The 14,521-nt window shown below is 40.2% G+C and overlaps 1 protein-coding gene across 3 annotated transcripts in view; it reads right to left on the bottom strand.

Moving 5' to 3' along the window:
- Nucleotides 1–14,521, bottom strand: part of pik3r1 (phosphoinositide-3-kinase, regulatory subunit 1 (alpha)) — a 108,000-nt gene that overhangs the window by 27,041 nt on the left and 66,438 nt on the right. For 2 of the 3 annotated variants that reach the window (XM_085981788.1, XM_085981797.1), the window contains 3 exons: nt 3,905–3,997; nt 2,968–3,042; nt 1,499–1,630 (listed from right to left, as the gene is read on the bottom strand). In XM_085981788.1, coding sequence (XP_085837914.1) covers nt 1,499–1,630; nt 2,968–3,042; nt 3,905–3,997 — 300 coding nt within the window. Of the gene's footprint in view, nt 1–1,498; nt 1,631–2,967; nt 3,043–3,904; nt 3,998–11,174; nt 11,508–14,521 lie in introns of those variants that run through there. The other variant, XM_085981806.1, reaches the window with a different exon arrangement.

Here is a 14,521-nt window from a genome sequence, read left to right as displayed (position 1 = left end):
AAACTTTACACCACATAGTGGTTATGTCTCAGTACTTTGTGTGCCACATCAAGATCAAGTCAGAGGCCTATCACCATCATAGGAATATTGTATTTATCCTAGTTCGTACATTTAATGAGTTTAACTTGCTAAGTTTCTGCAAACAAGGAGGACAGAATCTAAGTTCAATAAAGGGAGCAACAATCTCAGATTCTGACCGTAATGTGTGATGTCAACTGGATCCTAAACAAATTTTAAGACCACTTAAGATTCACAACCAAAGAATTCAATATTATAGAAGTTATATCATTTATTTTACCAACATCTACAAAAAAATGTTGTCAGAGGTAAGCATCAAACATTAAAAGCAGATATGAAGCAAATTGCATGTGGGGGTGGGGGCAGACAGAATAAAAGAACACTTTATCCTAAACTTTTCAAAATGGTCACTCAACCCCATAGCATAATTAATGAAGCCACTGCTGCACTTTCCTTGTATCGTGTCCTTTTACTTGAACATTCTGGTGGATTCGTTTTTTCGATCAAATATAAAAAAGTCAGCACACATTAACTGAAACTACTTCAATAACAAAATACTGTGGATGCTGGAAATCCGAAACAACAGAAAACGCTGGAAAAACTCAGGCCAGGCAGCCTCCGTGGAGAGAGAAAGAGAGTTAACGTTTCAGGTCGACGACCTTTTGTCAGAACTGGAAAAAAGTTAACCTGTCCCATTACCACCTCCTCTTGCTTGAATATCTCAATGTCTCTCAATCTCTCCTGCTTTCTATCCTATCACTGACCTTCCCTTTTGTTCTTTCGTCCCCTGCCCCTTTTCCCAGCCCCTAAACTTGCTTTCCATTTCCTGCTTTTTTCTAGTTCGGACGAAAGGTCTTCAACCTGAAACGTTAACTGTTTCTCTCTCCACGGATGCTGCCTGGCCTGCTGAGTTTTTCCAGCATTTTCTGTTGTTATAACTGAAACTACTTAATGTTTTATCATCTGGTTTGAAATTTTGGGTCTTAATCTTGGAGAATTTGTCCTTAAACCAGATTAAAAAGTCAACCAAATGAAGTAGATAAAAGTAGCAGAGAGAGAGAGTCAGGTCAGCCACTAAAATCACGCAAAAGCTCAAAGAGCTCAGGCATGCCGCTGATCAAAAGGCAACACAGACTTTTTTTTTTAAAAACCTATCTGACCATGATTTTATGCTTAGCTAGCTCAGCGATAGTACACTGAATCAGAAATCATGGGTTCAAACCCCACTCCAGGACACACAATCTCAGCTGACATGACAGTGCAGTATTTATCCCCTCCACTACCACCACTACAACAGCTCGATTGGTCATTTATCTCATTGCTGTTTGTGGGCCCTTACAACGCACAAATTGGCTGCTGCGTTTCCTTACATTACAACAGTGACTATACTTCCAAAGCACTTCATCATGGCTATAAAGAGCTTTGCAGTATCCTGATGTTGTGAAATGTGCTATATAAATGCAAGTTCGTTCTCTCTTACCTTGAGCTATGTAAACCATATCACTGTAGATGGATGCTGGAATGACTGGATTTGGCAGATCCTGAAGATATTGCCTTAATGCGTCAGCCAGTGACTGCAGATCAAACTGCTCAACGTCCACTGAAGCTGCATCTAGTAAATTGAGAAATGCACATGACTATTAGAAATATTTTCAAAACAAACTGGTTGTTGTGAGTTTTACTGAACTCTTGCCTTTATAGAGAGGGCATAGAGTTACAAGAATGCAGAAATCTGTTTACAAAAAGCAGTGGCATTGTTATGGGATATACCTGCAAAAGAGCCTACGTGCTAGGCAGATTCTCAGCACAACAAAATACACTTCCACAAATAGAAGCCACATCAGGGCCCCCCCCCAATGGTTGGGTTACGTGGAGCAGTACTGCACCCTGCTAACCAGTAAGGGCCCAGGTTCAATCTCTAGTCCATTCTGAGGTAACTGATCTGAGCCAGGGCAGTACTGGTGGGGCCATGAATACTACTGCCCTGCCCCGAGGCAGGGAAGAGAAACAGCCAGGGGGCCCATTACACTGGGAAGTGCACTTCTGTGGACTTTAAATGAAGACAAGGTCAGGCAAAATTGTGATAGTTCCACTGGTCAACGAGTCTGCTGATACTCAATGTCTAGGTCACTATAGATTGGCCTTTTGAACTCGGAACTAGAGGCTACTGGCCTCTGTGATACCAAAACCAACATAAGCATCTTCTAAAGGGGGTAGAAAAATTGGAGGGGGTAAAGAGTTAGATAGAAATTTCTTCTGTCGCAGACTATGAATATACACGGAGGTTCTTTTTAATTGAGATCATGGCTTACAAGGACTACCTTTTGCTTTGTAGTGGAATGTACACCATTCTGAGAAAGCGTACAGTACATTCATAAGTAACAAGCTCATTTACAAAGCATTGGGCAGAACTAAAATTAGGTGTAAAGAAAAAAAATCAGGGTTGAATAGGCAGGAACAATTTTGATCTCGATTATCAATGGGATACATTAGCTGTGCTAAAATCAGATACCACCTTTTAGTCCTTTGCTTAAGTCACCATTTTCAATTTTTGTAATACAATCAACACAATACACAGCATTAAGAAGCCCCCTAGTGGTAATCCAGCATACATACAAAGCAGTTCTGCAATGAAAAGAAATCCGAGGCTGTCCAGATCAACTTGCGTTTCAGAAACTACCCGCTGAAGTTACGCAAATGCTGTGACTTTACAACCTGAGAATTGGCAATACTTCATCCCACCGCCCCCCTCCCCACAAAAAAGGAAAAGATGCTACTGTAACACCAATTTATTATAATGAGGGGATAGGTATAAGCAGGGAAAGGGAGTAAAAGTTAATTGAAGTGGCAATATACTTAACCACAAATAGAAAGAAACTCAGTGCATACATTTGTACCAAGCATGAAGTGTTGCAACTTGGAAAACATCCAAATGTGGCGTATATTTACCATAATCCAACAACTGCTTTAATTCAGCATCACCACATGAACCAGAAGTCCGGTATAAATTGGCACTCTCTAGACCTGTAAAATATAGATCAAAATGCTTACATAAGGTGAGCTACAAGTTCCCAGTCATACAAGAAAAGTTAGGAACTGTAAAAATGCAGTCAAGAGTGACAAATTGATCAGCTACACAGTTTAGAGAACTAAAGAGAAACAGTCAAACACCACCCTTTTGCAGCATTCCTAGGTAAGTGCAGTTAATTTCAAAGGTACAGTAGCTTCTACACTTTAGTTCTTCCATGAGACATGTTATCCTGATTATAAATGAAGAAAAACTCACGTTACAAAAGAATCAGCATTGTTAAAGGGATACAGCAGGAGATGGGCAGCTTTCAATTAAATCTGCTGTGCAATTGTAAAGTTACTGTGATTTGACTTGTTTTGAATCTAGAAAACTTAACATATGTTAGCTTGCTAGATCAATGGGGTTAGAGACAGAAATGTAAAACTGCGGCTGTTATTAATGTTGCCAGTATTGTATTAGAAATTCTAATTCAGATATATAAATATTTGAAACAAAGAATTACTGGAAGCATTTAGGAAAATTTGCCATTTGACAGAATCATCTGCAAATTGGTTGTGTAATAGATAGCCAGTGAGTGTTCTTAATTAAAAATATCTATTTGAGCAAATACCACACACAATTCCAGAAAGAATTAACATTTCTTACCAGTCTCCAGACCGGAGTTACATTAATAGTTGTAACCCAAACAAAATTCATTTTTACAAAAACTAGTTACAAGTCATTTTGTCCATACTGTGCTTATAATGATTGCTTTGGACATTTTTTAAAACAAAACTCACATTCTAACATGTATCTCAACTAAAAGTACCATTTCAGAAACTCCTAGAAGTTATGAATTCAGATTGTTCATCTTACCTGTTTTTTCAACAGCCTCTACTAACTTCACTAGGATTGCTGGTGCAAGGTCTGGGGGCGAGAACTGCTCCGTTAAATCTGGTAGAACAGAACCTACAGAAGCAAATTTTTTTTAAATTTAGTTAATGTTTTAACAGTCTAAAAATAAATGCACGACTGTTTAAATTTTAAACCCTAAATAAATGTACTAATTGCCTGTGTCAATATTGCAGACACATCTCCTCTATCAGTCTGGCACTCATACTTTTTTATTCTGATTACCCGAACATCACGAGAAACTTTTTGGCTTTAATGTTTGACTTTAGTTTCCAAAGATACAGGATTTGAAGTAATGTATTACCATATATATCAAAAGACCTTCAAAGGCTATTCTGATTTGTTCAGCTGGTTACTCCTCCCAAGTTCCAGCTTGTAATTTAACAGATAAAAAAAAGTCTCTTGGCATCAGTTTTCTTTGAGTCTAAAATGTTATTAGTAGGCTGATAGACGTGTGAATGCAGTTCTAGGGCAGCTCTTTGCTGTCCAATCACCACAGCTTGCTTATGTGACAGCAAATTAGATACTCATTTTCAGACCCAATCATGGATTATGTATATTTGAAATTATTGCCAACTTGGACTGGGTCTGAAATGGAGTAGAGGAGGAAGAAATGGACAGAAAACCCACAATTTTTTTAAAATGTTTTACTTGATTTCTCCTTCGTTTTTGCATTTCAATCCAAGCAATTTGCAAAAATTTCCATGACTTTTTAAACTGTGCTGCTCTATTGTCACCAGATGAGGGCACTGCTGATGTACTTCTGCTTTCAGAGCTATGTTGTTGCACGACATTAAGTAGAACAGATGCTTTTACAAGTCTTCAAATTTCATTTTTAACTGACATTTTAACCAGAATTGAAAAGAAAACCAAATTTCAGTGAATCAATGTTTTTGAAATAGCAGATTCCACAGCTCTATCCCTTTAAATTGCAATAATAAAATTTAGGAACATAGGAAAGGAACAGAGGAAAATACAGGACAAGAAGAGTCTGTAGTCCATCTGGCGGGTCCCAAAAACAAATGCCTCTCAGTTGCTTATTCCTTCAAAATGTTATTTTACATTTTTTCACACCATCTCCCTTCACCCCTTCCCTAGGCAGTCCATTCCACACATTCACCACTCAGCATAAAATAGTAAATCAAAACTGTGCACTTTCCTTCTTCTAAGCTTCAGCCCATGTAGCCGGGTTCTACAGCCTGTGGCACACTACACATTATTGAGCTTCAACTTATCTATTCCCTTAAGATTTGTAAATACGTGACACAATGGGCTGAATAGCCTCCTCCTGTACTGTAAACTACAGCTCTAATATTGCACTTGAGCTTTCAGTTCTCCAGAGTAGTAAACCTCTCCATTACTGCAAGCCCTTGCACAGATTGTTTTGTACTATGCATAAAAAGATTTCCCCTCCCAAAGAGCAACAGAATGTAAAGATGATGTGCCCCATATTTTATATAGGATTTTATTTTGTACTATCTGCTGCGTTGTTGTTGACCAAAGTTTGAGAGTTATAAATGTTCAAAAATAAAAGCATTTTCAAAAGAAAAAATTGAAAGTGCCAGTGGGAAACCCATGAAATTACAAAATCTCTATCAAAAGAAAAAGGAAATTCTCGACCATTTCAATTATTTCCAGCCAGTCTTCAATATAGAAGGGGAAGGGTGCATGGTGGAAGAGGTGCTCTGGATGTTACAGATCTTCAATGAATTTCCTTTCCAGTTCTGGGAAATGCAGAGTTTGCTGCTTTACAAGTCCTTCAAATCTGAACTTTCATATAACAGCAGCAGCTCTACATAGTCAAGAAAGTTAGCCTTTCGCTCCAGTTTCAGGGTGAACACTACTCTTTTGAAGCACCACACTCAAATGGTTGTGGGTTCAAGCCCCACTCGACTGGAGCATGACACTTCAGTGCAGTGCATAGGAGGTGCTGCACAGTCGGAGGTGCCGTGCTTCGGGTGAGATATTAAAACAAGGCCCCGTCTCCTTAGTTGAGACAAAGGGCATCGTCACACTATTTGAAGAGGAGCAGAGATTCTCCCGGTTTCCTGGCCAACATTTATCCCTCAACCAACATAATTGAAAACGATTTAATTTTACTGTTATTTGTGGGACATTGCAGTGCAAATTGACTGCTACATTTTCTTGCTGTACGACAGTGACTACAATTTAAAACGTACTTAATCGGCTGTGAGGCACTTGGGATGTGCTGAGGTTGTGAACACGCTAATAAAAGCAAATTGTTGTCGACTACAACTGATTAACAGAAAATTGGTGGTCAACAGGCATTAGACATGAGCAACTGCTTCTTTCTGAAACTGGAGAACTTTACACAAACTCAACATGATCTCTGCAATCCAAAATCAAAAGACTTAAAGCAATGAAAACAAATTAATAAGATTTTAAGAAAAGGAACAATAGCAAGAGTTTAACAGACAACTATTTCTTCATACCCTGCTATGAATAATGGTGATGAGCTCCTATATTAAAATATGTTCACTTCTGGAGCATTGTGCTCAATGCATAGTTATGGATCACTAAAACAACCTTTGGGAAATGTAGTTGGATCTTAATCCCCATGCTGTTGTTTATGGACATTATTTATGTCAATTAGCAGAAAACTGTAACTTTTAATATACATCTGCTCTTCAATCACAAACAGAAGCATAATATTTTTCATACAAAACTGACTTTTCCTCTGGTTTTTGGAAGCCAATTTAAAAGGAATGGTGCAATGCCATCAAGTTGCAACTGTGTAGAAATGTTTCCACACATCAATATCCATCTGAGACTACATAGCAGGTGCTGCTTCTAATCAATTTAAGTACAACAATACCAGGATATCCTAGTTAATCCAGCTGGTGTATAGTATTCAATACTTCCTTTCTGAACATTCAACTTTATTTTTATAAAAAGTACAACATTGTAATTGCAGTTTGTTTCAATGTGTTTAATCCCTCACTTCAAATATACAAAGCTAAAAAAGGACAGTTCTAACACATCTGGATATTGTAATTTGTATCCGTTAGTACAGGACTTAAACTTAAAAAGCAATTACTGTAAAGTACTTGCGCTAAGACTGGATAAACTTACTGCAACAGCAATTAAGTATTAGACAATACAGTAAAGTTCTGAATATGTCCAGCTAAATCTTATGGAATTAAAAAATGTAACAACACTGGTCGTATGGATGTTGATTTGATGAAGATGAAGTGATTCCATTATGGTGGTCATTGTTCACACCAACCTCCTAATACACACAGAACGTCGGAAGAGAGGATGCTACTATGACGGTAACAGCATGTATTATAAAAGATATTGTGCACTGGAGTAATTGCAAGCCCCTCGGGATGTTTTTCTACATAAATGCACTATATAAATACAAATAATGTTGTTGTAATCTCATCTCGGCATGTGAACTCCAGTTATAAACTGATCAAGTTTTCTTTTCCCATACCTATTACACCAGCCAAAACCAGTGTATGGATTGCTTCCCTGTAATGTTTAAGTTATACATGCATATCTATAACATATTAAAAGTCTCACATGTAGTATGCAATGCCTATAAGTGTTATACTTTACCTCCTGTAACACTGCCACTACACCCATCTGTTATGATGTATAGCTAACTTTTTAAGCATATGTAACCTCAAAATGGGCTTTCCCAGTTCTGGCTACACAGCAGATGCAGTGCAATCTGTCTTAAGCAGATTGAAATTAAGACCGTTGCTGCCTCTCTGTGCACCATGCTAACCTTACCCCATGTCTCCTCTCTGGAGTGGCCTTTCCCGCTCCCTACTCCAGTACTTTCCTCCTAGTGCAACACTGCGAAAGCCACATTCTCAAACATGAAAGGGAACAGGCCTCAAGTGTTTAAGCATTTTCTGCATTTTTAATCGCCATAGTTAAAGCACAGAAAGCACCTAAACAACTTCTATGCCCGCCCCAGCTTGTTTACTTATGATGGTTGGATTCCCTAAAGGGCTTCCCCACCACTGCACTGAGAAAACCTCTTGTTATTTAAAGCACAAACAGTGCCTTTGCTGTAATCGGTTCAGTCAGGAGGTTGTGGGTTCAAGCCCCACTCCAGGACTTGAGTACACAATCTCAAAACACTTCAGTGAAGTACTGAGGGAGTGCAGTGAAGTACTGAGGGAGTGCTGGATTATCAACGGTGGCACCTTTTGGATAAGAAATTAAATCTGCTTGATCAGGTGGATGTAGAAGATCCTATGGCACTATTCAAAGAGCATGGAGTTCTCTGGTATCATGTCAAACATTGAACCAAAATGCACCAATCTGGCATTTCTATTTTTCCACACCAGCTATCCTTATTGCTCGAGTGAGATAGACAATTTAATGCTGGATGCTAATGCTCACTAGGAACTGGGTCGACATTGGCGAAATGTCTTTCACTGTAGGAGCTCAATAACCACAAGGACAAAAGGAACTGCATCCTGTTCTGGACTCTAACCCAAATCTCCTAGGTGAAAGACAGATCTAACCCACTGAAGCTCCCAGCTTCCACGAATGACCCGTAACTTTTTATAAAATTAGCTCGTTCCTCAACTTCCCCCAACTTCTCTCAAATAAATAAAGACTAGCCCAGTAACAGGAGTAGGCCATTCAGCCCCTCAATCCTGTTCCACCATTCAATTAGATGATGGCTGATCAGTATCTCCAACTCATACCTACCACAAAGGTTGTGGTTGTTGGTGGCCAATCATTATAGCCCCAGGACATTGTAGCAGGAGTTCCTCGGGGCAGTGTCCTAGGCCCAACCATCTTCAGCTGCTTCATCAATGACCTTCCCTCCATCATAAAGGTCAGACATGGGGATGTTCGCTGATGATTGCACGGTGTTCAGTTCCATTCGCAACTCCAGATAATGAAGCAGTCCATGCCCGCATGCAGCATGACCTGGACGACATTCAGGCTTGGGCTGATAAGTGGCAGGTAACATTCGCGTCACACAAGTGCCAGGCAATGACCATCTCCAACAAGAGAGAGCCTAACCACTGCCCCTCGACATTCAACAGAACTACCATCGCGAAATCCCCCACCAACAACCACCTGGGGGTCACCACTGACCAGAAACTTAACTGGACCAGCCACATAAATACTGCGGCTACAAGAGCAGGTCAGAGGCTGGGTATCCTGTGAAGAGTATCTCACCTCCTGACTCCCCAAAGCTTTTCCACCATCTACAAAGGCACAAGTCAGGAGTGTGATGCAATACTCGCCACTTGCCTGGATGAGTGCAGCTCCAACAACACTCAAGAAGCTGGACACCATCCAGGACAAAGCAGCACGCTTGATTGGCTCCCCATCGACCACCATAAACAAACATTCACTCCCTCCACCACTGGCACACCGTGGCTGAAGTGTGTACCATCTACAAGATGCACTGCAGCAACTTGCCAAGGCTTCTTCGACAGCGCCTCCCAAACCCGTGACCTTTACCACCTAGAAGGACAAGGGCAGCAGGCGCTTGGGAACACCACCACCTCCAAGTTCCCCTCCAAGTCACACACCATCCTGACTTGGAAATATATCACATTTCCTTCATCCTGGAAATCGCTCCTTAACTTCACCACAGGGGCTGCAGCAGTTCAAGGCGACGGCTCACCGCCACCATCTCAAAGGCAATAAATGCTGGCCTTGCCAGCGACGTCCAGATCCAATGAACGAATTTTTTAAAAACTATTTACCCACCTTTGATCCAGCCTAGCATCCAGAGCCTTATGGGGAAGCAAGTTCCAGATTTCCACTACCCATTGTGGAAAAAGTACTTCCTGATTTCACTCCGAAATGGCCTAGTTCTAATTTTAAGATTATGCCCCATTGTTCTGGATTCCCCCACCAGAGGGAATAGTTTGTCTGCAGCTACCCTATTGAATCTCTATCGATTTAAAGACCTTGATTAGATCACCCCATAAGCCTTCTAAACTGGGCTGTTCCCCTTCCAGGGCCGATATATTCACACAGAATCCCCACAGTGCAGATAGAGGCCATTTCGGCCCATCGAGCCTGCACTGACACATATCCCACCCGATCCCCGTAACCCCACGTATTTAATCCCCTAACACTAAGGGTCAATTTGTCATAGCCAAATCAACCTAACCTGCACATCTTTGGACTGTGGGAGGAAACCGGAGCAAATCCACGCAGACACAGGGAGAATGTGCAAACTCCACACAGACAGTCGCCCGAGGCCAGATTTGAACCCGGGTCCCTGGCGCTGTGAGGCAATAGTGCTAACCACTATGCCACCGTGCCCAGGACTACCTGCCAAAAACTGTCATTTTGAATAGACCTAAATGTCAAATAAAACTAGAGTGGGTTGCTTCTACAATTTATTAATTAATCACACTAACTTGTGCATACTGCAGCTTATTTACTACTTGGTTGCGACAGTGTAAACCAATTGGTTCTAAACTAATTTCCGTGCACAATTATTTCAGCCCATCATCTACTATGTTAGGGGAAAAGTTTGAAACTGTCCACTCATTAAATATTTAAGCATTTCACATTCGGTTGTTTGATGATGGACGCTGAGGTTCTAACGGATAACATTAACAATTGCCACACACACACACAAAGAATTTGTGAACATTTTGTCCAGAAGCACTACCATGGAAGATCAACCAGTGGTATAAATTTTAACAAAGCTGCAGAGACTTTTACCAGTACCCCTCAGACTAATTAAAATAGTGGGATGTTGCAGCTTAAAAAATATTTACTAATTTTGTAAACTGCAGTGTCAACATCTACAAGGAATGAAAATTGCAAGTAACCATGGTGACTTTTCATTAAGATATTAACAAACTAGTAACATAACTAGTATAATCACATTCACAGTTTTGATGGTCAGCACACTATTACATGGAAGTTAATCACAACAACTATTTTCAGCCAGGTATGGCTTCAAAAGATGCTAGTTCCCACTCCAGAGACCTTTTTTGTTAATAGCTCATAGTTTCAGTAATAAAAGTAGTAAATGACTTAACCAATAAAGTCTCCAGAGTCATAGGCTACATAAATCGATTATGGCAATTTAAGACTCTTTCAGCCCCGACAGGAAAGTGCAGGGCCAATATTATCTGGATTTTCATGATTCTGACAATCATTTAAAAATACCAAAATCACTTAAGAGCCTACCTCAGTCAAGTATTCATGTATCATGCACTATTCAAGCAGTCAAATCTAGATAATTATATCATATCTTGCTTACAATGACGAGGTCGCTTTCTTGAATATAGCAATGAAGCAGGAGAATATCGAGAAACAAGCTTGTCCTTTAGAATTTGCGTAACTTTGTAGATTCCTTTACTGCTGTTTTCGATCAACTTCTCGCTTAAAGTCATCATCTTTGTCGAATGCAGACAGATCAGACCAGTTACTGGATGTCAAAGCAGTTGTACTCTGCTTCTAAAGAAATTGGTAGCCCAACTGGATGTAGCGCACACATTTACAGAATCATTCAACTGTCTGTACTCTCAATCAAAGTTTGCAATGGATTTGATGTCAGTCGGGTCCGTGCTAGGCTTCTGATGACACATCACAACTGTCAGATTCCATATGTTCTATTTTTTACTAGGCTAAGCAACAACCAATCATACAAATCCAGCCCAAGAAAACCTTCCTAGCTATGCTACAGTTCTTGGCAACAAACTCGAATCGAAGCAGAAACAAGCAACTCTGCCTTGCGTGACAACATACTCTCAGATATAGTGAAGGTTTCCAAATCAGCTAGAGTTTCAAAAGGACATTCTCAGATGGCGGCTTTTGGTAACTTTTTTCTTGCAATAAGATTACTAAAGTAAAACAGGAGTTCACAATAACAACCATACTAATAGAGCTGGCTGAGGAAAATTGTGAAATTTATGGTTAATCCATGAAGTGCTATTTAGATTACAATTGCTATCGCTCAGCTTGTATTTATATAGCTCCCATGCAGAGTTCTGAACTCAGAAAATGCATTATTTCACCACCCATATCTCAATATGGTTCTTCTAAATTATTCAAGATATCCTTGCTGTACAACCAGTTTACAGGATATTCTAGGGTGGCTATTTCTTCAGCAATGTTTTGACAGATTGAGATACAAAAAGCATTCCAAGGGATTTCTGTAGCTTGGCAGAGAGTCATAACGACACAGGAGGAGGCAATTCAGCCCATCGAGTCCGCTCTCTGCAGAGCAATCGAGTCAGTCCCATTCCCCCACTCTATCCCCATAGCCCTGCAAGTTTATTTCCCTCGTGTCTATCCAGCCTCCCCTTGAATACATTGAGTGTCCCCGCTTCCATCGGCAGCGAGTTCCAGGTCCTCCTCACTCACTGCGTAAAAAAGTTTTCCCTCACATCCTCCCTGTATCTCTTGCCCAAAACCTTAAATCTGTGTCCTAGTCCTTGTACCATCAACTAGTGGGAACAGCCTCTCTGTCTAGCCTATCCAAACCCGTCATAATCTTGTACACCTCTATCAAATCACCCCTCAACCTCCTTTGCTCTAATTAAAACAAATCCAGCTTCTCCAACCTGTCCTTGTAGCGAAGATCCCCAATCCCATTCGGGTAAATCTCCTCTGCACCCTCTCAAGGGCCTTCACATCCTTCCTAAACTGTGGTGACCAGAACTGAACGCAATACAACAGTTGTGGCCTAACAGCGCTTTATGATTCAGCATAACTTCTCTACTTTTGTACTCAATATCGCTATATATGAAACCCAAGATCCCATAAGCTTTGCTAACCATGCTCTCAATATGTCCTGCCACCTTCAGGGATTTATGCACATTAACTCCCAGGTCCCTCTGTCCCAGCACACTGTTTAAAACTGTGCCATTAAGTGTAGATTGCCTCTCCCTGTTCCTTCTGTCAAAATGCATCAGCTCACACTTCTCTATTAAATTCCATCTGCCACTTGTCTGCCCATTCTGCTAGCCTTTCTATGTCCTGTTGCAGTCGATTGGTGTCATCCTCGCTGTTTGCCACACCCCCAAGTTTGGCGTCATTGGCAAATTTAGAAATGACCTTATTAACCTGCATCTATGTAGGAAACTTTTTTATCCGGCACCGACGGGACCTGGTTGATCAAAAAGTACGGATTACAGAAAGGTATACTTACCAAGGTACGAGAGCCCCGTACATGGCCACAGAGCCAGGAACCCTGGTTACACGGCCACTAATATATAGTAAAACTTACCTGAACCCACTCCTGAATTTTGCCGGTTAAGAGAGATTTCCGGATATTTAGGTGCCAATTAAAAAAGAGTTTCCCTTTGCTCCTCTACCCCATTTAGACTCTTATTTAATTTGTAACTAAGGCTAATTATGGCATGGTGCGACTTTGCATGACTTTTGTAACTTTCTTCTCTTTGGCTGGTTTGAAAAGTATGAAAATGGCTTTCAGATCAATTTTTCCTAGTTTGGCTGGATTTCCAACTTGGTAACCACCTCATTTCAGGATAACAAGTGAACACCATCCCAAACAGGATTGGTAGTGACAAGTGGCAAACATTTTTATTTCATTTTTCCCCAGGAAGTGGTCAAATTTTATTCCCAAATAATTTGTCCAACGAGAAACAATGGTCTTCACTTGCTGCCAGAAAGCACTAGGGAAAAGTTATTAAATTTGAATTAAGCTTATTACCTGGCTCAGGTACAAGCAGAATTACATTTAATAAAAGTCATAGAACTTTCTTCATAAATTCTGCGAATCCATGGCAAGTCCACAAGGAGAAAAATGTCCCTTTATTTGAACTTTCCATTATGCACCCACCTATTCTGTAAGTCAGACAAGGCAGACATGGCAGACATTTGAGAGTAATGCTCAACAGGCTACAGCATATGTGCACATACCGAAAGACCAACATCCACACTGCACAAATCTTTCACCGGCAATTGTAATTTTATATTTCTTCAATGATGCTAGGACTCAATTAGCCCTTTAATGTAAATTTCCATGTAGAATTCTAGGCTTCTTTCATTGTTCGCAAGCTACAGCGCTTCATTTTTGAGAACAAAAAGAGCAAATCAAACAATGCAGAGTCTGAAAGAAATTGATCCCCTATTCTCAGATTTCAGAGGCAGAATTGGAAATAGCACCCAACATGAACTATTCTAAATAGTTAGTAAGTCCTATTAAAACAGAACAAAGACTTTCCCAGACTTCTCGTGTGAGGCATCTTCAAAAGAGCCATAGATGCTGGCACAAAAACATGCTAAAAGCTAATTAAAGTGCAGCCATCCTATTTCAATTGTTGGACTTACCTTTTATATTATAATAGATTTAAGCCAAAATCTGAAAAAATACTAACCCTTACCGTTGCTACCAATATGTGAAGATAAACAAGCATTCTTGGAAATAAGCTTCATCCTACAGAAGGGGGAAGAAATTGGTCACAAAATGTACAAACACCTCCAGGTATGCAGAGTTTGGTCATGCATTTCTACAGATGTATGTTGTTCAAATAGGTTTACCTCCTAAAGCAAAGTCCAACATTAGATGAAGGAATTTGTGAAACAGAACTTACATTAGACTACAGGATGATAGACGGGTTGGTTAGATGGGCAGAACAG

This window comes from Somniosus microcephalus, chromosome 1, assembly GCF_052327205.1.
Source record: "Somniosus microcephalus isolate GS21.2 chromosome 1, FLI_Smic_1.0, whole genome shotgun sequence".
Taxonomy (NCBI): Eukaryota; Metazoa; Chordata; class Chondrichthyes; order Squaliformes; family Somniosidae; genus Somniosus; species Somniosus microcephalus.
Note: the sequence above shows the minus strand (reverse complement) of the source record. Positions and strands in the feature narration are given on the sequence as shown.